This window comes from Anomaloglossus baeobatrachus, chromosome 3, assembly GCF_048569485.1.
Source record: "Anomaloglossus baeobatrachus isolate aAnoBae1 chromosome 3, aAnoBae1.hap1, whole genome shotgun sequence".
NCBI lineage: Eukaryota > Metazoa > Chordata > Amphibia > Anura > Aromobatidae > Anomaloglossus > Anomaloglossus baeobatrachus.
This window is the reverse complement of record NC_134355.1, coordinates 508823749-508849074: the sequence shown is the minus strand read 5'-3', so window position 1 is coordinate 508849074 and position 25326 is coordinate 508823749. Positions and strand designations below refer to the sequence as shown.

Genomic DNA, 25326 nt, shown 5'->3' with positions numbered 1-25326 from the left:
CACACAGGCTAGAATTGGTCCGAGGGGAATGCGATGTTTTATCGCACTCCACTCGCACTGTTTTTCTCGCCGTGTGGCTTAGCCCTAAGGATAATAGCTCAATGAAGGGAAGCAAAGAAAGTCCAAAGTTACATGCTCTGTCCTATACTGTGTAATGATATAAATGGAGCTTTATTCCATAGGGTTCAATCTTATTTAAGCATTAAATATAATTCTTGCACACACTGCAGAGGAGCTTTGTATCATGCACAATACACTTGCATAATAAACCTGTCTAAAAAGGTGCAGTTATAATGTCTCACCGCAATTTATTAAACACGCAAAAAACGTGTTGCTGTCAGACAGGCGAACTGACTACTGCTAGTGACTTTTTGCACTGAAAGGTTTATTGACTGTTCCTGCCGATTCCATAAGGAGAGCTGTAGTGTGCCGATCACCCGACCTTTCAGAAACTACTTGGCGTGCAGGATTTCCAGAGATGACCAGGGCAGCAGGGTGGCTCAGTGGTTAGTACTGCTGCTTTACAGCACAGGGTGGTCCTGGGTTCAAATACATCTGCAAGTTTGCATGTCATCTCTCTATTTGCGTGTGTTTCTTCCGCACTCCAAACACATACGGATTTAGAATTTTGATTGTAAGCCCTAATTAGGACAGTGATAATATCAAAAGTGATGCAGAATATGATGGTGCTATACAAGCCATGCATAATAAATAAAATAAACAAGACCATGGGAATTCCCATAATATAATGTGAGGCATCACTTAGGAAAGTTCTTCCTAGAACAATACCCATTTACTTACATGTTAAGTATAGCTGCAGGAGACAAAATTGCCTTCCTATTTAGCCACAGTGGAAAGAACTATTGTAATCGCTTCCTCCATTAGGGCAGTTTCAGACAGCCATACTTTAGTGTAAACATTGCACAATGGTCAATGAAATGGACCAAACTAAGTGATTATAGAATCTCTGGTGATCCAAGTTCCGCACAGTTGAAACCAAGGAAGTCTATATTTTGTGTCCACACTGATAGGTGGTGGGAAAACATCCTTACAAGAATTACTTTTAACACCAAACAAATATGTTGCTGACTTCTCATCAATATTTAACCATCAAATGTTTTTTCTTGTTCAGTTTTACTATAAAACTCGCTGTTCAATCCCCTTTTATTTTGTACTGATTAAAATATAAGTTTTTCAGGCCTGCCCTGTGACTGGTAGAGGTCATTGTGCAAAAAAGAGGGGGTAGAGACTGACATTGTATAAGACATGTCTTTCACAGAATCTGATGATAGCGAGTTTACTAAATAGAGATTTCTACAGGGTAAAAAGATTGAGCCTAAAGGGTACTTCACACGCTGCGATCACGCTAGAGTGCGTACCCGCCCCCGTCTGTTGTACGTCACGGGCAAATCGCTGCCCGTGCCGCACAACCTCGCTTAACCCCATCACATGGACTTACCTTCCCTGCGACTTCGCTTTGGCCGGCGCGAACCGCCTTTCTAAGGGGGCTGTTCGTGCGGCGTCACACGGCAGCCGTCCAATAGAAGTGGAGGGGTGGAGATGAGCGGGACGAACATCCCGCCCACCTCCTTCCTTCTTCATTGTGGGCAGCCGCAAGTACAAGGTTGTTCCTCGTTCCTGCGGTGTCACACGTAGCGATGTGTGATGCCGCAGGAACGACAAACAACCTCGCTACTGACCAGAAAACAATTTTTTGGTAAATGAACGAACTGTCACAGACCAACGATTTTTGTCTCTTTTGTGATCGTTTAAGGACACACATAGGTGTTACACGCTGCGATGTCTCCAACGACGCCGGATATGCGTCACAAACACCGTGACCTCAACAATATATCGTTAGCGATGTTGCAGCGTGTAAATGGCCCTTAATATGTGTGAAAGCTGCAAAATTTCAGTTTTTTTTTATTAGTAATAAGAAAAAATAAAGAGAATGTTTTCTGATGACACATTTCCTTTAAATAGATTGCTGTCAAAGATTACACATGGGGTTCTTTAAGACAGTCACACCATAGAAAACTATTGAGTTTGAGCTAGAAGAGACATAAAAAAAAGAATTACCGTAAGATGCAAGTCAGTATTTCAAGATTTTCATAAAAGTGATGTTCCTGCAGGGATGTGGCATGGTAGTTGTGACACCAGAGCTAGTTTTAAGTGGCGTCAGTAGAAATGCACCAATTTGACTTAAAATAAATTCTATTTCAATATAACTTAATTGGACAGGCTTAGAAATGTTAATAGAAATATGTTTTATGTTCTATCACCCTAAGGCCGCTTTCACACTGTGTTCCTCTCCCCATTCAGTGGTCCCATCGGGGCTTCCATCCGAAAACCCCACAAAACAAGATTCAGATGTATGTGCCGACAGGGTCACTGGCCATAATGGTGCAGACTGAGTCACCGTGTGCTCGGTTGAGCATTATTTTCAGGACGCAGTCTATGTCTGGGTCTCCGCCTCTAATAGGCATATACCCCCCCAAAATCATGCACAACAGAGCACACAGTGGCTCCGTCTGCACCATTATAGTTAGAGGCCCCGTTGGCACATACGTCCAAATCCAGTTTTGCAAGGAGTTTGGACAGAAGCCCCGATGGGACCACTGAACGAGGAGACCAAAGTAGTGTGAAAGCACCCTAAGGTTCCTATTTATTAACATACAGAAGCTATTTTACTACAGTAAATTTGTGTTTACTAATTAGTGGACAATTATAAAAGGTGCCAGAGAACCTGAACCTTGGCTTCCCGAGTCTACAGCCCTATGTTCAGGTGGTCCGTCACCAAAAAACCTACATAAAGGAAATGAAAAATGATTCAGGATGGTCGGTCAGGTGTTTTAATGACAATCTAGCAGCCAACTAGAATATCAAGTCGTCAGTAACTTAACACTTCTATGTATAAAAGTGAATGGTAGAGCCTAAAATAACTACTATTAAAGACAGAATGAGAAACTTGTGCATGGAAAGTGAAACTACTCTGTACAATGAAACTGCACAAAATTTCTCTGTAACTAGACCATCATCCTTGACCAGTTATTTAAGAGAAGGATCTGTCTTAACCATCATCTCTGTGTTACTTTAAGACGTTCTCTCATTAAATCATATTCTTATGCTGCATGTGCGTTTATACATGTAACAAACATGGCGTCATTCTGCAATTCACCATATTCAGAGGAGCAGGATGTGAAAGCACCACTGCAGCATTTTTCTTAATATATATATATTTTTTTTTTCGCACGGGAGTGGTGTTTTAAAAGTAAGTCCCCAGCCCCTGGTCTTAAACTTACTCTCCAGTGTCTTCCTCTTTCTCCAGCATTAGTTTCCGTCAATCTGTGACCTGCCAGCTGCTCCAGTATTTCATGGAGTGTGCCGGAGGTCACAACTCAGTACAAGTCTCTGGGTTCTGGCTTGTCTAGAGAGGCAGTGGGAGCTTGTGATGGAACTTCCGATTTCCAGCCAGTCAAAAGCTACAAGCACAAGATGTTAAAGGGACTGGAGCAGCCCCGAAAAAGAATGAAGACAGCGACTGGTAAAAACGCAGTGGCAAAACTGTGCGTTTTGCTGAGATTTCTGATACATTTTTCCTTTGCAGTCAATTGGTGAAAACCATTGCCAAAAACGCAGAAAGAATTGACATGCTGCAGATTATTTTCTGCACCAAATATGCAAGGAGAATATCCTAAACGTGTGAACTACACTTCAGGTTTCTCATTGACTTACTTTGCTGGCATCAGGATTTGCTTCGTTTTGTGATATATCTGCAAGCAAAAACGTATCAAAAATGCAATGCATGCACATAGTCTAAGATCAGGGCAGTGGGCTTACATTTAAAGAGCCACTACAGTGCTGATGTAAAAAAAAACAAACGCTGGAGTGGTAGCAGAGGTAATAACATCTTTATTGTGACGTATAATCAAGTTACCCTGTAATCTACATCAACAAAGGGTTTTCTGAACTGCAGCTCTCTTGGCTCAGGATGTATAACAATTAATTTCTTACCGGTGTTTACTGACTTGCAGCTCATAATAACCACTATATCCCCATCTGTTGAGTTCCTATAAGGGTTATGCTTATATAGAGAAGCCAATCTGCCCCCACACACACAATAGATCAGGCCCAGTGCCCACGCTGTGTAGTTTTGACGCGTATTTTCAGAAATTTGCAGCAAAATCTGCATGTCCATTGTGAAGCCATCTATGAGAGTTCAGAAGTGCCGTGCCCACGTTGCTTATTTTTCCCTTGCGTATTTGGTGCAGAAAAAGAAACCTGCACCAAATACGCAAGGGAAAAATGCTCAACGTTGGCACAGCACTTCAACCTCAGACTTGGCTGGCTTCACAATGGACAAGCAGATTTTGCTGCAGATGTCTGAAATTCTGCGTCAAAATCCATTTCAAAATACGCAGCGTGGGCACAGGGCCTTAGAGTAGCAATCAGCAGAGCGCTCCTCTGTTCTCTAGGGGGTAGATCCTGGAGATACCAGGACGCTTTGGGGGCTTATCTCCCAAAGAAAAAAAAAAAAGAAAAAACAAACAAAAAAAGGATCAACCATCGGGAACAGATTGTGCCAGAACCTTCTCTGCCATCATCTACCAAGGTGAAGTCAGAAACCACCCTATACATAGAACATTGGCTGATCCTGTTTAGCTAACAGTCTAATATGCAAGGGGCCATAAAGCAAAAGGCATAAGCAGAAAATTAGCTATTGCTTAAAAGGGAATCTGTCAGGAGATTTTTTTCTAGTTAAGAGTGCTTTACACGCTGCGACATCGCTAGCGATCTAGTTAGCGATGTGGCACACCAGATCGCAGATGCGATCTGCCGAGATCGCAAATGTGACCGGCGCTATTATATCGAACTATGTGTGATCTCGGCAGATCGCATCTGCGATCTGGCGTGTCACATCGTTAACGAGATCGCTAGCGATGTCGCAGCGTGTAAAGTACCCTTTAATCTGAGAGCAGCATAAAAATTGCAAGAGATCCTAACTCCAGGGATTAGTACACAGTGTGTTGTAGTTTCAATACAGTGCTGCAAGTGTAAACAGGAGGCTGCCAGTCAGGGGAGTGGGCAGGTTATACTCAGGTCAGCATTCTGACCATGGCTACATCTACAGCAGAGAACAGAGGTCTCTGTTCCTACATCATTCTGTTCTTAGGCCCTGTCCGCACGTGTGCTTTTTTTCTTGCTTTTTAAACTGCAGCGTCAATGACAAAATGCATGCGTTGTGCTTCCCCAGCAAGGTCTATGAGAAATCAGAAATACTATCCACACGTTGCTTTTTTAGGCAGCGTTTTGTTTGACAAATATTTGTCAAAATCGTTAGCATGTCACTTCTTAACTGCGTTTTGGTTGCATTTTCCACTCATTGACTTCTCAATTTCAAAACGCACTGTTTAAAATGCGGCAAAAACGCATATAATAATAATTTTATTCATTTATATAGCGCTATTAATTCCACAGCGCTTTACATACATTGGCATATGCAGTGTTTACATTAGTCAAAATGCTGCAGTTTAGTTGTCAAGCCAGAACGCAGATGTGCGGACATAGCCTTAGTTTACATAAGAATAACCTGCTGACAGATTCAATTTACAAAACATGTTTTTTATTCCCCATGTCTCTATCTTAATTAACCGTAAAAAAAACCCCCAGAAATCTAGCAATTTCTCACACTAGCCACTATTTAACTTCCTGTTTCAAGAAAGCCACATGCACATTAACCATAATGAGCAGCGTCCAACTCTGACTTCTGTTTAGAAGCACCTAATAAGCAGGTAGGGGTGAGGAGGGAAAGCTGTGACATTGCCTACTTGGATTAGAGGATCCTGCGTTATCAGCTGTGGAGATGCCTGTCACTGTAATCCGGTCTCTGATAAAGGAGGCATTTGCAGCAAGATTCTTTAACACTAGAACTACTGGACTCGTGACACCTATATAGAAATACAAGGTGCAAAGTAGTCAAAATGACTACCTCAGTAGTTCTAGTGTTAAAAGACAATAAAAATGAGTCTAAAAAAGCCCCAGTGGCCAGTGTGTAAATTGCAAGGCTACTTCCTCCAAATAGAGATGCTCCACAATTCTGGAACAGTTTTTTTCTTCTGTTCCAAACAATTATGCAGACCCTCTCCTTAGTAAAACAAAAAGCTAATTTTTCCCTCTACCAACTGGGTGTATACTACACAACGTCTCTGTGGGTATTTGCGGTTTCACCACTGACATTGGCCAATCAAAAAATTGCCCCGCCCACGGAGTTCTCTGGTACACGCCGCAGTGGTGGGAAAATAAATAGATAAATAAAAACACACCTTTAAATTTAAGGAGTCACTCAGATTAAATTAGAAAACCCAGTGAAAGGTCCTCTTTAATGAAGATTGTGATATGGGAAGGAAAAAAAAAAAAAGTTTGTTTTTTTTTAAATACAAGTACAAGTAACACAATAGGATATATCCTGATGATCGCTTCCTTATAACAGCCTGAGCCTCTGATAGGAGTCAGCAGTCTGTAATCTGAGACAATGCAATGAAGCTGCAGTTCCTGACCTGTACCTTAAAGTATAACCATCGTTTTCATTTATAAATTAATAGTCGACATGAAAATAAGCAACTCTGTCATATTTTATCAGACAAATTTGCTTCTTTCACTGCCAGAATTGATCAGTCATTATCAAAACTCAATTCTGAGGTAAAATCTGTATTCAGTGAGGACTTTCCCATTACTGAGATAGGAGATGGCAGCGGTTACTAAGGAGACTCTCTAGTTAAAAAAGGGAGGAGCTATAGGTGCAGAGGGTGGAGCTATAGGCAGAGTTCCTGCTCCTTTTCCTACTTCTATCCATAGTCTCCTCAGTAACAGCTGCCACCCATCTCCTAGTTTGTCTAATAAGGCCAAGTTCACACTTCCATTGTTTTGCATCAGTCACAATCCGTCGCCTTGAGGAATTATGGCATCCTGCAAAATATTTTGCAGGAATCCGTTATTTTCCCCATAGGCTTCTATTAGCGACGGATTGTGACTGATGGTCTTGTGTTGCATCCACCGCGTGACGGATCAGTCATTTACTGACAGTGAGGAGGGAGCAACGCTGAATGTAACAGGGTTTTGTTTGTGTGGCGGATTTTTTTTACTGTGAGCATGCGCACAATAAAAAAAAACATGACTGTAAATTCAGTTCCAGCGGCCGGAACGATCAACTGATCGCCTGGCCGCCGGCTTTTGTGAGCCATCAGCTGTTCGCCTGGCAGCCGGTTGTGACTGATCGTTCATAGCCGGCCAATCAGCTGCTGATCATTCACAAAAGCCGGCCGTCGGTAAAACAGTAAAAAAAAAACAAAAGGATCGTTTTTTTTGCGGCATCAGTCACATCAGTTGTGCCAATATCTGTAACGCATCCGTTGCATCAGTCACAAGTGATTGTGACTGGTGCAAAATAACGGAAGTGTGAACATAGCCTAAGATATATTACACAGTGGCCGATTTTCATGTGTGCTTTTGATTTATGAAAAGTTATGTTACACATTAAGGTGGACTAGTCACTAAAAAAACTTGCCCTAGTTAAGGAAAACATCTTATGATATCAGGTGCACTGAGCCATTACGCCAAGTGGCAAACACATGGTAGACTAAAGCTTAAAAGTAAGCCCTATTTATAAGAGCTCCTACATGACCAACAGCGATCACCCCTCAATGTAGAGGACTAATAATCCACTATACGATTTTCAATACATATGTATATTTCTGTGCAGCTTTCTTTTACAAGAGGCACCGTTATGCCTACTGCTAAGGTGCATTCTCATTTTGGGGTTTTAAGTCCCTGCCCCATCAGGATCTGCACGAAGCAGGAATGAAAGACCTACTAAATGGAGCAAAGATAAAAAGCATATTACACGGAATAGAATTTAAATGTTTACAACTAGCAACTGCCTGAAATCTGAATTATTCAATGTCTATAGTAACATATATATATATATATATATATATATTACACACACATATAGATACATATGTATACATACATAGTGTTGTGCAATTTCCAACTTCTTTTTCAATCTTTAGGGCCTACAAAAATGGACATGGCGGACAATAGTACCCATCAGGGAGCCTATGTGGCCCCAGCCTAGCAGTAATAGATAACAATTCACATCTTCATGTGCAAAGTTTAATGCCAAGAGGCCCTGATCCTTCACCTGATGTGAGAGCTCACCTTTCATAAGGAACACTAAAAAAAATCCCCTGCATCTCCAAAGACAGAAAGTGTGAACAGGTGCCAGCTACAATACATGAAACAAAAACATAAGGATACAGCAGCACTCAGAGCCAAGATAATATATTAACATATGTTTGCATGTATCTGCGCACTTTGAGTGCTGCTGTTTTCTTTTGTCTCACCTTTAATAAGACTGAACTTGTAGCACGCACAGTAACTCAGAGTGCAAAACATTATAAAGATACCTAGTACAAATTTTTTAGGATGAAGGCTAATTAAGTAATTGGCATCAATTTAGCAGCAAGTGACAATGCTGCTAGAGGCTGACTAACATGACATGACATAGCAGCCAGGCTGCATTCATGTTCCTCATGTATAACAAAGAGTCTTTCACCAGGTATTTAACACCTAATCTGAGAGCAGCGATCCAGATTCCAGCGATGTGTTACTTACTGGGCTGATTAATGTAGCTTTGATAAAAATCACTGTTTAAGCAGCAGGATATTATCATTAGAGGACTACTTGGTGTGCTGCCAGGTAGTCCAGTATATTTATGAGCTCTGTAACTGCTAGATCTGCAGCCGATGAAAATATTGATTTTAATCAAAATGACAGCAAACAACTCTGACATCACTGGAATCAGGGGCTCTGTCTCTACATTATGCTGCTCTCAGATGTGGTAGTAAAAACCTGGTGACCAATTCGCTTTATTAGTTTTATGGATTATATAGCATTTATGTATAATAATTACTGATAACAGGGGAAAATATTATATGTTTGTATCTCCTAGCACCCAAGTGTAGTCATAAGGGCAGACAGCCGTAGATTCTCTCATCCGAAATTATGGATGGATTATGCTAATGAGACTGATCAGTTTGATCTGAGTGTCCGCATAGTGTGATTAGATTCTCTCAGATGAGAGAATTGAAACACACTGTGAAGAGAAATCTCTTCATCTTCTCTATTGCGTCAGTGCAAGGAAATCAGCCTGTATTCAGATGTGCACTGAGTGCAGTCTATGAGAGTGTGGAAATCATCAGACTTGCATGTCCGAGTGCAATCCAAATAGTGGATCAAGCTTGAACATGCTGGGATTTTTTTTTATTGGAAAAAGCTGATTATTTTCACCACAGGCAATGTTTTTAATGACATTCATACATTTGTGTCTTATGGACTGAGACACTTCAACTGGACTCTGGTCTCCTGATCAGAACTCAGACATACGAGAGTAAAATGCAACATTTAGACCTGCCATAGGTCTTAAAGCGCATGCTTGAAAAAGATCTGTAGCAAGTTGAAGCATTGAATTTTAACTTGGCAGAATAGAGGTTTTGAATTGTCATCACCTTATTTTGGAACCTGTCTACCACTTTTTTCGATATGCCTATTCCAAATGGACTCCTTGATACTTTGGACTGGGTTTTCCTCCATGGGTAAATACCTGATCCATAGCGGTCCATGTAGGAGTGTAGTTGAAAATTTTCCCTTATTGATGTTCATACACACATGAGACATGGACGTGGTAATCTAGCTTAGGCTGCAGTCACATTAGCGTATGGCATCCAATGCGAGAGCAACAGTTGTGATATGCTAATGCCCCCGACTCAGGCTCTGCTGCGAGCGTGAGCCGAGTGTCATGTGTTCTTGCGATCGGGTCACAGCTACGAAGCTGAGGGCGGGCGCTGCGAAGAAGAGGGAGGGGTTAATCCTCCCCATCTCCATTGTCAGCCTGTGCGTATATCGCATTGAACTTGGATACTATCCGAGTGCAGTCCGATGTTTCTCTCGCATCCATACACTTGAACGGGTGTGAGTGACACAGCTCTCGCAGAGAATTGCAGCATGTTGTGATTTTTTCCTCAGTCCATTTAGGGCTCAGGAAAAACACGCAGAGCTGAGTTGCAGCATTGTCCAACATGGGGCCATGTGTAATGCGAGATTTTCTCACAATTCACTCGTGCGAGTCATATGCAAGTGTGACTCCAGCCTGAGGGGAAATGCCTCTGATGGAGCAAGCTGCCAATTTTCTAGTGGAATCCAACAGAGAAATTACTAAGGTACTGCATGAAACTGGACACACGCGTACATGTAGTAGGAATCCCAAGCATCTCTACAGCAGCCATATTATTATGGCACTATAAAACAAACAAAAACATTTAATATGCACAGGTGCACAAAAGCCTTGGCTTCATGTATGGGAGCAAATTTCCACTTTGGAAATAGTCTTAAACCAAAATGTGTTATCTGCTGTTTTGTAACCAAAATCCACAGCATGCCCCAAAATTTGCATAATTATTTCTGCATATAAATGGAGAAATCACAGATTATACTGATTTAGGCCAGCGTCAGACGACCGTATTTTTTCTGAGAAAAATAGTCCAATTAAGCTAATCAGACGCTGACCTGAGTTTGATCAATGTATGATCAAGTGGGATCTGTGTTTATCAGAAGGGATTAAAAAAAAAAAAAAAAAAAAAAAAAAAAAATTCTCCATTCTCTCAGTCCATGAAAATGATTTTTTTTTCACGGACCCATAGACTTGAACAGCTGAGTGCAGTCAGATTCATGGAGGCAACTCGTGTATGCTGCAATTTTTAACACCAGACCACTTAGATTTGGGGGTAAAAAAAAAAACAACAAAAACCTGTACTCTGCCTCACTGAATAACATGGGTCAGAGTGCAGCCTGATACTTTGATGGATAGCGCTCGGACTGAAAATACAGTTGTCCGTACGAGCCCAAATACTGCAGATTTTCTCGGCAGAATTCCACATTCAGTTCTCAAATGTGCCACGTGCAACCTGCAAACAAAACATTCAGGAAGTGTTCAACAGAGTTCAAGGAAATATCACACTGTGTCCACTATGAAATATGACGGTCACAATCAGGTTAATGATTGCTTCAATGTGAAACATTTGTTTTGGTTAGTGTTGGGGGTATGTGTTGCGTGTTTATCTTAATAAAACTAAATATATTATTTCAGCAAATTCTAATTTCTGTCATGTTATATAACTGCTAGATCAGCAAGAAATTATAGTCTAAATATTGCTTTGGAAATGTAGCAAATATTAACAGTCAGTTAAATCAAACTTGGACAGCAAAGAAAAAGGCTTAACATGATACAGGAGTTGTCCGAATGGTTCACCAGTGGCCAACCTGTGAGTCCCCGATTCCAGTGACCTATTCTCAGAGCACTGGCTTCTCCATGGGGATTTTCGACACTTCACTCACTGTTGCCAAGACGACAGCTTCATCTCAATGTACCACTCCACATCACCCAGGCATTGGTAAATGTAGCTGGTTGCTGTATAGTCGGTTGCAAGGGGAAAAAAATGTAAAGTCAATACAGGCATCTAATAGACATAAGGCAACATGGTTCATGTATTTATTCACTTATGTAAATGTGGCCCTAGTAAGGATTTGTACAAAAGCACATAAGATCAAAGTTATGACTTAACATCGTACATCTAAAAATAAATTGGCAAAACATCTGCAGAGAATGCACAATAAACTGATAAGTCAGATACTGCCCACTCCTCAATGAAGGTGCACATTTAATCATGCCATGTTTCAACGTAGGTGTGCTGTTCAGCTCAGAAAAAAAAAGGTCTAGATAGGTCAGGAAAAAGGGTGTCATGCCAGAGTGCCTGCCAAAAGCCCCACTCTTGGCAACCAATAAAATGAGCAGGATTCATCAATTTCTGAACAGATTGAGCTTCCTCAGACTGGTTTTGCATTTCTGCTAACCACGGTGTTAGTACAGACTGGACAGGGGTCTCTTGGAAGATATGAGGCTGTCGAGTTAAGGTCGGAGACCTTGGGCCAGTCACTTCCCACACCGCGATTTGCAGATGTGTAAAACAAATCTAGATTGAAGAAAAGCTTGGGCCTCTCAAAGAGCTATCCTCAGCGTTTAAGAAAGCATGACACCGGTGTAGCCTATATACTTCTTTCCTAAATACATAGGATCCAACACTTATCAAAAAGCACAGATGTGTGAATCCCACCGGGGATATCACACACTGTGCAGAGCTACTCAGATAGCAATATAAAACAGGAGGAAAATGAGTAACTTGCTTCAAAAAATATGTATTTTATTTTCATTTCACATTTCATGTGCTTAATTTTAGTGATACTTTTGTTAAATAAGTACAAAATACATATAACCGTATCTAGATCAATAAATAACAACAATTTAAATGGCCGAGAGGAAGGGTGTTAAAAAAGGGGCACAAATTAATCCTGCCAATCTCAAAATGTATAATACGTATCAATAACATGAAAAATTATTTTACATGAAAATATCCACGTGTTCCTACGTTAAAAGAGTAATTACACCACATGCAGAAGAATAAAGAGCAATTTCCCCACTGAGGATTGTGCGAAGAGCTCAATAAGTCCATTGCACATACTACCACCCACATTGATCAGTCAAGATCAGAATGTCCTGGTTAATGTAACCCATTCAAAAAACAAGATCAGTCGGTGGAGCAGTGTCAGCAGGTGCCGAAGCAGAGCCCATGCACAGCTTGCTAAAAAGGGACTCAAAGGCCCAAATTCTCACCAGCAAGGGTTGTCAATATGTCAGAAAATAGACGTGTATAACTATATCAAAGAAGGTTGCGCATGACGCTCCGATCAAAGACTGCACAACATACTGACCAACCGGGTTATAGGAGGGTGTGCATGGTAGTTACCCAGTCTTGGTACAGCAATGTTAGTACAAATCCAAAAGAGAGCAACCGCACACCTCATTAAGGGGGTCCCAATATTAGATTATATTAATGGTGCAGACAGTCATGCAGAGGTCCCACCCGCATCGTACACAGAACGCTGCACTGATAGTCACCACTTACACCTATCTCCAGACGTCAGTATGCTATAAGAATCATGTGCCTGGGACTCAATGCAGCAATACTGAGCACATGCAGGAGAGGACCCACTACATACCGTACAATGCTGGTGTAACGCAGGGAACACAACGGCAGGCAGGAAGAATAGATGAGGAGGGGAATACACCCCGAAACAGACTCCAACGTACGTTTCACGAGGAAATATAATGTAACCACGCTTCGTCAGGGAGTGATTTGTCCCAGTGACCGGCAGGATTAAGTAGCCGGAAAGCAGCCCGTAATCAGCTGTATAGAGTGAATGGATTATCAACGGCGCATGCGCGCGCGGCGCTCCCAGATCCCAGAAACCTCACCGGCCGTCATGGAGACGGCGCATGCGCGAGAGCATATAACATCATAAATATTAAGTACAAATATTTATGATGTTATATTGTATTTTTGTATGTCATGGTTATTGATCATTTATATCGTCGGTAGTGTTTATATAGATGGGGTATATCTAAACAACGTACTCATGTGTATCCTGTCATACCTGCTATGGATGGTGCGCGTGCGTGTGCTGTGCCTCCGGCCCGTTCTCCTCCTGATCGTCTCTGATTGGCGTCGGCGCATGCTCGGGAGCTATGGCGACGCGTCTCTGCTCTCGCGCATGCACCGTCTCCATGACGGCCGGTGAGGTTTCTGGGATCTGGGAGCGCCGCGCGCGCATGCGCCGTTGATAATCCATTCACTCTATACAGCTGATTACGGGCTGCTTTCCGGCTACTTAATCCTGCCGGTCACTGGGACAAATCACTCCATGACGAAGCGTGGTTACATTATATTTCCTCGTGAAACGTACGTTGGAGTCTGTTTCGGGGTGTATTCCCCTCCTCATCTATTCTTCCTGCCTGCCGTTGTGTTCCCTGCGTTACACCAGCATTGTACGGTATGTAGTGGGTCCTCTCCTGCATGTGCTCAGTATTGCTGCATTGAGTCCCAGGCACATGATTCTTATAGCATACTGACGTCTGGAGATAGGTGTAAGTGGTGACTATCAGTGCAGCGTTCTGTGTACGATGCGGGTGGGACCTCTGCATGACTGTCTGCACCATTAATATAATCTAATATTGGGACCCCCTTAATGAGGTGTGCGGTTGCTCTCTTTTGGATTTGTACTAACATTGCTGTACCAAGACTGGGTAACTACCATGCACACCCTCCTATAACCCGGTTGGTCAGTATGTTGTGCAGTCTTTGATCGGAGCGTCATGCGCAACCTTCTTTGATATAGTTATACACGTCTATTTTCTGACATATTGACAACCCTTGCTGGTGAGAATTTGGGCCTTTGAGTCCCTTTTTAGCAAGCTGTGCATGGGCTCTGCTTCGGCACCTGCTGACACTGCTCCACCGACTGATCTTGTTTTTTGAATGGGTTACATTAACCAGGACATTCTGATCTTGACTGATCAATGTGGGTGGTAGTATGTGCAATGGACTTATTGAGCTCTTCGCACAATCCTCAGTGGGGAAATTGCTCTTTATTCTTCTGCATGTGGTGTAATTACTCTTTTAACGTAGGAACACGTGGATATTTTCATGTAAAATAATTTTTCATGTTATTGATACGTATTATACATTTTGAGATTGGCAGGATTAATTTGTGCCCCTTTTTTAACACCCTTCCTCTCGGCCATTTAAATTGTTGTTATTTATTGATCTAGATACGGTTATATGTATTTTGTACTTATTTAACAAAAGTATCACTAAAATTAAGCACATGAAATGTGAAATGAAAATAAAATACATATTTTTTGAAGCAAGTTACTCATTTTCCTCCTGTTTTATATACTTCTTTCCTAGTAGCCTCTGCATTACAAAGTCAGAGCCGCTGTGTGTACATACTGTACATTAAATGTATGTATCAGAAGATCCTGGACCACTCCCAACATTTCTTCAGTAGACACTCATTTTCCCCATAAGTACAAACCAAAAGCACCTAGTCTTGGAAATCAGCATTGTGTAATCCCTGGAAATATCGATTTAGTAACATCTGGGTCTTACCATTCCCACTGTCAATGTTGAGAGTCCCTAAAAATCTGACCCTGAGCACCGACTGAAGAACGGCCACAGTGATCACACAATGCAGAATTAGGGTTTGTGCCCACGATCAGGACCTGCTGAGGCATGGGGACGACAGGTCCTGACCTGTGGGGCCAAGAGTCTCTTCCACAGGAGACCGTAGCTGCTCGTGCCCATGATCAGGGTTCGGAGAGCTGAGGTCTCTCGCTGTGTTCTCCCTACAGAGACCGCTTTCAACTATGCAAAGAATTGACGTGCTGCAAGCTCGGGAAGCTGCACCGCAGGTTGGTTTTCGCTGCAGGCCGTACAGGCACATTAGGCATGGGATTTCTAGAAATCCAATCCATTGTGCTTTTACTGTACAACGCAGAGTTTGTATCCAAAATGCTGCACACACTGATCGAGTGCACGCACCCTTTAAGTAATAATTCTTGTGTACCTTAATGTGGAACACAAGGATTTACCAAAGCAGAGATGTGAGGAGTGGTGGCAGGATCTGTGTCAAGAACGTCTGAGCACACATTTACATCTATAATAGACCAAATATAATTACACTCCCTATCGAGTACTGCTCTTGAGTTACAGCAATATATATTCGTGTGAACACTTAATACCGTCCCCTTAGCTGAGATATTTGTGGTCAGAGTTAACTACACAGGATTAAAAATAAGTTTATGACCACCCCATACTATACGTGGCCATGTTGCCATATGGCAATGCTGAATACGTTACTCTGGGCTATGACTGCTGTATCTCAGGATCAGTAACAGTCTATGAACCAGAGTACGTCCAATACATACTTGCTTGACATTTTTATGTAGCTTCTAATTATGCAAACTGGCAAATGAAGTTCAGAAGCTGAAACTATGTCTTAAGGGTTAATTAGAAAGCAATTTTAACATTAATATACAATCGAAATGGCATTTTATGCAATTAAGTAAATTTACTAAAAAATAAAAAGCCTAAAGAAAAATTACACAAAAGGACATCACAGGCGGGATCCCTACCATTACTGGAACAGTGATAACTAAGCCGCCTATCCCTCATTACCGAACCACAATAGGGGCGGTATTGAAATGGAGTACAGTGGTGATGTGAGCACTGTCGCTCCATTTACATGCATGGGGCCAACAAAAAAACAAAACAACCAACCAAGCGATGTAGTTGGGCAGCCTCAAGTCGAGGACTACATTGTGACCCTGCATCTATTTCTAATGGTGTCACAATGCCATCTACTGCGACTACAATGCAGAGTCGCAAATGTTTGTAAAGATGTTGGATTTTCTGATGCAAGTGACTCACTTACCATAGACTTCTATGCAAGTCACAAGGGTTTGCAACTTGCATGCTACTTGGGAGCGAGGTAACTTATTTTTACAGCAAAACCGTATCTCTAAAATTGTCGAAAGTTGCAGATGTGCTTGGTCACACAAATTGTTAAGAATTGCTATCGCATGAAAAATACCACGAGCCCTTACACACATTACCTAGGGCAAAAGGGGGCATACATGACCACCGTTCCTTTGAATCACTAGCGCTATGGAGGTCATGCAGTGAGAAGAGTAGGGCGAATAAGAAGAGCTCAAATACCCAGCTGGTGGCCCAAACTGGTCAAAAAAAAAAAAAAAAGGGGCTCTGTTCACACGAGTGCTCAGAGCCTCCACTGCAGTTTGTGGCCCTTTTTAATATTTTTTTTTGGTGGAAAGAATTGCAGTATTTGTGGGGAAAAAAAACATAATCCAGCATGATTTGTCGGCTCGTTATTCATTTCATAATGGATTATTCATGGCAATGCCCCCCCCCCTCACCAATTTCTGAGGCCCAGTGAGCAATGCAGAATCGATACATGTACTCAAAGTAAAAACATCACATTTAGAAAAACACGTCTTCACTAGCTAAAGATTTCATAAACAGTCTCAGGAGGGTTATATTGGACCACCAATCCTTATTTTGTATGGTAAAATGATCATCCTTTTACCATCAAGCCTGTAGCATGCCTCTGACTTGCAAGGCATCTGATATACAGGCTTGGCCATAGCATAGGTAGCTAAGTGTTGAAAGAAGTTCCCAACACAAAAAGTCAGCTAGAAAATAAAGGAAGATATGTATATGATATGTGTACTTTTAACACAATGTTGCACAAGGAAAAATAGGTATGAAATAGGCAATAGCAAATAAGTGCACCAAGGTGTAGTGTCATCGAGAACTCTGGATGGCCAATGGGAGGGAAGACATTATGGCACAAAACGTACTTTACTAATACGGTCACTTCACAAGTAATGATCCTGCATCCAGGGTAAAGTAAAGAAGCAGTAAAAAGGAGGAACGACTCCTTGTGCACCACTTTTGTAAGTTACAAGTCTCCATCCACCAATAAATGGGGACATCACAATCTGCAGAATTGATGGAATTGCTCAGACAAGCCACATATAGAAACATTATAGAAACATACCGTTTTGCTCTCAACTGGCGCAGGTGATGAAAGACATTTATCACATCTCTAATTCGTCTGGGAGATTCTTCGATTTTGGAAGCGAGATTGATACAAGCCATCGCAACAATCTGAAAAGAAGCCAATTTGATGAGAGTACCATATATCAATGTCCGAAAGCACAGATCTGTGAAAAAGCTTTACAGGAAAATGTGGTCAATCCGCCAAACTCAGAGCTGGAAACATGCTGGATTATCAGAGACTCTGGGATAATAAGTAATAGTCATTACATTCATATCTTGTCAGGAAATCCCATACACACTATTCACAATAAGTTAGGAACATTAGGCTTTAAGGTGAAATTTATGTAAAACGTAAAAAGTTCACACTACAGTGATTACCCCCCCCAAAAAAAAATCAATGTCTCAAATTTTTATGCAGCATTGAGTATCAATTGCAGCTTGGCAACAATGTCTCATGCTCAACCTATTGCTGAGGAATGGCAACCCATTCTTGAAGGGCGGCCCTCAGGTCATTGGGGTTCTGGGGTACAAAATTAAGAGCCTCTACTCAGCAACTCAACTGATCCCATAGGTTTTCCGTAAGATTCAGGTCTGGAGAAAGTGCAGGCTACTCCATTGGAGGTACACCAGTCTCCAGCAGCCGTTTCCTAATGATGCAACCTTGATGAGCTGGAGAATTGTCGTCCATGAAGATGAAATTAGGCCAGTATTGTTCATGCAAAGGCTCAATGACTGGATGGGCTTGTCACTGCACCATTCACAAAGTGTACGGCAGTTCTATAGTGACTAGACACCTGGCCACACTACTACCACCACCACCACAGGCTCGTCTGATGACAACAGTGGTTGATGCGTAGCGCTCTCCTTGACGTCCAACATCGTTGGCTGCCATAATTTCAGCTCACCATAATCGACTTTGATGTGTGAACAGCAGTCTTTTCAGGAAAGAACGGGGGTCACTGCAGTGCTAATCACCAATGCCAGTAAGGGATTATTGATCCAGGTCCTTTATTGCATGAACATATACAAGTCTACGCTTTTCAGAGGTCTCAGCCCCCTTCCTCAGGACAGTATATAACAGACAGGAACAATATACTTGGTATAATCCCTGGAGCAATAACCCCTTACCTGCATTGGTGATTAGCGCTGCAATGACCCCTGTTCTTTCCTGAAAAGACTATTCCTGCGGGGCTGCGGCTTTCACCATCTGTGACTAAGCGATTTGGGTGTTGTGGCCTCTCAATACTTTTAGGTGAGTGCAATTTATTTTTTTTTCCTGTTTTTAATCTGGTAAGACCCTATTGCGCCCTTCTCTCCAGTTCCTGATAAATGAGTGACCAGCGCTGAGGCCCATTGGTCCCTTGTCAAGCAAGACAATGACGTCTGTGCCTGGTGGTGTGGTCCAGTACATTTGCAGGTCATCTAGCACGCATACACTGATGTGAATGGTTTTCAATGGTCTGACGTGACAATTGGGTGCCTGTCACCTCCCTTAAAGGGAAACTGTCACCAGGTATTTTCCATCTAATCTGATAGCAGCATAACTTAGGGGTAGAGATCCTGATTCCAGCGGTGTCACTTAGGGCTGCTTAGTGTAGTTTTGATATCATCACTGTTTAATCAGCAGTAGATCGTCATTAGAGCACTAGTTGGCGTGCTGCAAGATAGTCCCGCTTAGATCTGCAAAAAGATTGATTTTATCAAAATGGCACCAAACAGCTCAGTAAGACTGCTTTCACACTACGTTTTAACATACGTCCTGAACGTTTTTTTTAACGCAAAAACGGATGCAGTGCAAATGCGTTTTCATTTTAATTCATTTGCAATGGACTCGCGTCAACCTGCGTTTGCGTGCGTTATAGTGAGGATCCAGCGACTTGCAGTTTTTTTTAACTCATTTCAAAAACGCTACGTGTTTTTGAGCTGCGTCCAAATACTGCAAGTCGCTGGATCTTGACTAAACTGCACGCAAATGCATGTGAACGATGGTATACTGATAGACAGGATCCTGCTTGGCCAGAAACCAGCCTGGCGTGATCACAGTCTCTCCCCCCCCTCATCTCTCTCCTCTTTTCTCTCTGCTCTCTCCCTCTCCTCTCTCTTTTGCCCCCAGCTGCGTCTGAATTTCCAGTCCATTACGTTCAGTTCCCTCTCACTCCCGATCACATGACTCCAATGCCCACCCATAAACTTCAAGTGATATGATCCTGTAAAATAACACATGCGTTTCTCTTTGCAAAAACAGGATCCGCATTTGCAGCAAAAAAAAAAACAAAACAAAAAACGCTCATGATGCATATTAAAAAAAAAATGTAGTATGAAAGCAGCCTAAGTGACACATCGCCGGAATCAGGTTCTCCGTCTCTACACTATGCTGCTCTCAGATGGAGTTGCAAAAACCTGGTGACGGATTCCCATTAGATCTGCCTGGAGTTGTGTGTCATTCATCATCCTGTTCCAAAGGGCATTGTTCACAATGAAGCAGACATCAGTGTGGGATGTGGCTAAAGTACATCCACTTCTATGCCTTTTTGTGACTCTTCCAGTCTATCTCTGTTGCAACCTGTTGATGACATTCTGTGACACGCTACGCTCAGTAGCCACTTCTGTCTGAGAACATCCTGCTTGAAGACTTGCAATGGTGAGGTACTGTAGATCAATTGTTAGGTGTCTCATGATATGAAAATGTAAAAGCATGATGGAGGCGTACTGTTTAAATTATAATTTTGCTTGAAACCCAAAATGTAATGAGTGATTCATGGAACAAAACACCTGTTGTAACTTTTGCCATTAAATTCCTTGTTCGAGAACAGCAACTTGTGCAAAAAGTACTGAAACATTGCACATGTGCATTCAAATGTTTAGAAAAGGTCACACATTAAGTTCACTGAGAAGGTTAGAGAGCATTTTAGGATCAGCCTGAAAATTCACCTGAAAGCCAAATATCCCTAACTTTGTTATGGATAACAATGTAATGTATCTGTATGATACAGTGCCTTGCGAAAGTATTCGGCCCCCTTGAATTTTTCAACCTTACCACCACATTTCAGGCTTCAAAGATAAAACAATTTAAATTTTATGGTGAAGAGTCAACAAGTGGGACACAATTGTGAAGTTGAATGAAATTTATTGCTTATTTTAAACTTTTATAAAAAATAAATAACTGAAAATTGGGGCGTGCAATATTATTCGGCCCCTTTAAGTTAATACTTTGTAGTGCCACTTTTTGCAGCGATTACAGCTGCAAGTCGCTTGGGGTATGTGTCTATCAGTTTTGCACATTGAGAGACTGAAATTCTTGCCCATTCTTCCTTTGCAAACAGCTCGAGCTGAGTGAGGTTGGATGGAGAGCGTTTGTGAACAGCAGTTTTCAGCTCTTTCCACAAATTTTTGATTGGATTCAGGTCTGGACTTTTGCCATTCTAACACCTGGATACATTTATTTGTGAACCACTCCATTGTAGATTTTGCCTTGTTTGGGATCATTGTCTTGTTGGAAGACAAATCTCCGTCCCAGTCTCAGGTCTTTTGCAGACTCCAACAGGTTTTCTTCAAGAAATAACCAAATACTGGACCAATCCATCTTCCCTGTCCCTGCTGAAGAAAAGCAGGCCCAAACCATGATGCTGCCACCACCATGTTTGACAGTGGGTATGGTGTGTTCAGTGTGATGAGCTGTGCTGCTTTTACGCAGAACATATTGTTTGGCATGGTGCCCAAAAAGTTTGATTTTGGTTTCATCTGAACAGACACCTTCTTCCACATGTTTGGTGTCTCCCAGGTGGCTTGTGGCAAACTTTAAACAGCACTTTTTATGGATATCTTTGAGAACTGGCTTTCTTCTTGCCTCTCTTCCATAAAGGCCAGATTTGTGCAGTGTACGACAGATTGTTGTCCTATGAACAGACTCTCCCACCTCAGCTGTAGATCTCTGCAGTTCATCCAGAGTGATCATGGGCCTCTTGGCTGCATCTCGGATCAGTCTTCTTGTTTGACTAGAAATTTCTGAGGGACAGCTGGGTTTTGGTAGATTTGCAGTGGTATGATACTCCTTCCATTTCAATATGATCGCTTGCACAGTGCTTCTTGGGATGTTTAAAGTTGTGGAAATCTTTTTGTAACCAAATCCAGCTTTAACCTTCTCCACAACAGTATCACGGACCTGCCTGTTGTGTTCCTTGGTCTTCATGATGCTCTCTGTGCTTTAAGCAGAACACTGAGACTATCACAGAGCAGGCAGAGACTTGATTACACACAAGTTGCTTATATTTATCATCATCAGTCATTTAGGACAACATTGGATCATTCAGAGATCCTCAATGAACTTCTGGAGTTTGCTGCACTGAAAGTAAAGGGGACGAATAATATTGCACAGCCCAATTTTCAGTTTATTATTTTTTACAAAAGTTTAAAATAAGCAATAAATTTCGTTCAACTTCACAATTGTGTCCCACTTGTTGATTCTTCACCATAACATTAAAATTTTTTATCTTTTTGTTTGAAGCCTGAAACGTGGGAAAAGGTTGAAAAATTCAAGGGGGCCAAATACTTAACGCAAGGCACTGTAAGGCTATGTGCCCACGTGTGCGTATTGCATGCAGTTACGCTGCGTTCTGCACCGCAGCGTAACTGCATGCTTCCTGCGTCCCCAGCACAATCTATGAAAATTATGCATAACACATGCGCACGTTGTGTTTTAGAAAGCAGCGATTTGCATGCTGCCAAATCGCTGCGTTCTAAAAAGCAACATGTCACTTATTCCATACGCTTTGGATGCAGGTCCCGCTCGGTCTATGGGAGAGGCTGCATCCAGAGCGCATGAAATCGGCTTTTTATTACGCAGTGTTTCTGCAGCTTTTTGAAGCGTACATGTGCTGTTCAAATCGCTGCAGAAATTTCTTCAGGGACACAATGCAACGTGGGCACATAGCCTATAAGCTACTAAAGGGAATTTGTCAGTTGGATAAATTCCCCCCAATGGACATGCAGGTCTTTGAAATGAAACAACTGGGGTGGGGGAGGGGCGGAGGTTCAGAAGTTCTCTCTAACTCCCAGAGCACTCAACACTATATTTGGAAGTGAAGCAAAACACTAATTGCCTTTAGAAATTAATGCAACAGATAGAAGATATAAAAGGTGTAGATGGAATTCCATGTTAAAGAGCAGCGTGCCTATAAAAAGGTGCCTACCAGAGCTAGCATGCAGCCGGCTGGTATGGTGTGCCTGTCAGTCATAGGAGAGCAGGATACCCTTGATACTACAAGTATATTAGGAAGATCCATATTTATTTACATATCTAAACTTTTTATTTTTCAACTGGACAACATTTAGATTATGTGCTGGAAACTTATGAATACTCCAAGCGCACACAGTGGGCGCTACGGGGGATTTGCGGTTTCTGAGCTGAGAACGGCAGTCACATGAACGTAACTGTGCAACATGCATGTTCCCGGCCAGAACCCAACTAGCGGGGATGGCCTCAGTCCATACAAATGTATTGAGCAATGCTGAGCCCACTAGACAGCCACGCCTACTCGTCAAACGCACCAACTCCATACACTTGTATTGAGAGAGGCCACGCTCACTAGCCAGATACTGGTGACGAACATGATTTCACTGGACAGCCAAGGCTAAAGCACAAATGATGTGTGTGGAAGTCGCCATAGGCATCTGTTTTGTGGTTTCTCATGATGAAAGTTAATAAAATAAGGCATTAGCTGCTCCTACAGTCTGATCCCCCCATAGAGCGGTGACACTAAGATTGCCGGGAAAATAGAACACAAAGGGCTACAACTGCAGGCTGCGGCATTGCTGCTTGGTGGGATACAAGTATCCGTATGTCAGACCGGGGATGGGGGGGGGCGGTCGGGGGTATTTGCTACACGCCATCACCATAATTAGATCGGTAGGCTCCTTGTGGCGGGGCATACCCCACTCATGTATCACACACATGTCCCTCTTCTCTGGCTGATCAGGTCATAAGGTCATACATGTCATCCACGACATGTATGACTTGATGAGCCATGGGATGTGGAGGAGGCATCAATGACAGCGAGTGATGCCCTTCTCCACATCCCAGGTCCATAGAGCAGTATCAGCCAGGCAGAAGCACCCTCAGAGACACAGAGCGCTGGCAGAGTGACCCAGGCCACGTCCTCAGAGACACAGAGCGCTGGCAGAGTGACCCAGGCCACGTCCTCAGAGACACAGAGCGCTGGCAGAGTGACCCAGGACACGTCCTCAGAGACACAGAGCGCTGGCAGAGTGACCCAGGACACGTCCTCAGAGACACAGAGCGGCTGAGGCCTCCATCACAGAGTATGGGCAACGTGGCCCTGAGCGTGGGCAGAGTGGCCGAGGGCACGTCCTCAGACACAGAGACACGGGCAGAGGGGGCCCAGAGACACGGGCAGAGGGGGCCCAGAGACACGGGCAGAGGGGGCCCAGAGACACGGGCAGAGGGGCAGAGGCCTCCACCACAGCCTGCCCCAGTGTGTAGCCATGGCACATGCACACATGACTGACCACCTCACACCGGCCTCACCTCAAAGCTGTGCTTCACAAACGACTTGGAGAAGAAGAAGCGGTGGAACAGCACCTGCCCGGTCGCCATGGCCACCTGAGGAGACAAGGAGGAGGAAGACGTGAGAGAAGCCGCCATCTTGTGCGCCCCCGGCCCAGTTCTGACACCGCCGGGCCCGGCACCCCCGTACCTGCGGCATTCGGAGTAAAATGCCGGCTGACTGGATGAGCTCACAGCCCAGAATGCGGAGGTCGGTCTCCGAGTTTAGGTCCAGGCCGTCCAGCATGGAGGGTGTGGGCGACAGCCGCTCTTCGGGGATGATAGAGTTATCAATAGTGAGGTAGACTTCAGAATACAGCCGGTCACCGATGAGAATGCCATCGTTAGGGCGAGAGGGGACGGCGGGAGCGGAGAGGAGGGGAACAGCCGCCATCACTGTGACGAGGAAACGTATCTGCAACGAACAAGTCAGGCGGAAGCCGGCGGAAGCGCGCAGATTCCTCCGCCAGTGTCAGGACGCGAAATAGTGCGCGGCGGTCAGAGTGAGGGGAATAGAGGCCGAGAGTTACATCATACTGGGAGCTGCACGTTATACCGGTGTACTGGGAGCTGCATATTATACCGGTGTACTGGGAGCTGCATATTATACCGGTGTACTGGGAGCTGCATATTATACCGGTGTACTGGGAGCTGCATATTATACCGGTGTACTGGGAGCTGCATATTATACCGGTGTACTGGGAGCTGCATATTATACCGGTGTACTGGGAACTGCATATTATACCGGTGTACTGGGAGCTGCATATTATACCGGTGTACTGGGAGCTGCATATTATACCGGTGTACTGGGAGCTGCATATTATACCGGTGTACTGGGAACTGCATATTATACCGGTGTACTGGGAACTCATACCTCCCAACTTTTAAAGAAGGAAAAGAGGGACAAAGTTTGCGGCGCGCGCAGCGCGCCGCGGCAAATTTTTAGGCCACGCCCCCTAACCACACCCATTTCACAGTCACGCCCATATCCACTCCCCATCCACACCCATTCAGCACAAACACGCAGGCAGCCGGCGGGCCTCCAGCACGGACACGCAGGCAGCCGGCGGGCCTCCAGCACGGACACGCAGGCAGCCGGCGGGCCTCCAGCACGGACACGCAGGCAGCCGGCGGGCCTCCAGCACGGACACGCAGGCAGCCGGCGGGCCTCCA

General features: G+C 43.4%; 1 protein-coding gene across 1 annotated transcript in view; it reads right to left on the bottom strand.

Moving 5' to 3' along the window:
• CCNL1 (cyclin L1) overlaps nucleotides 1–24588 on the bottom strand; it is a 91770-nt gene extending 67182 nt beyond the window's left edge. The window contains exons 1-3 of the mRNA XM_075340703.1: nucleotides 24305–24588; nucleotides 24136–24210; nucleotides 17590–17699 (exon numbers count right to left, since the gene is read on the bottom strand). Coding sequence (XP_075196818.1) covers nucleotides 17590–17699; nucleotides 24136–24210; nucleotides 24305–24547 — 428 coding nt within the window. The 5' untranslated portion in view covers nucleotides 24548–24588. The remainder of the gene's footprint in view (nucleotides 1–17589; nucleotides 17700–24135; nucleotides 24211–24304) is intronic.
• Between the last annotated feature and the right edge of the window lie 738 nt (nucleotides 24589–25326).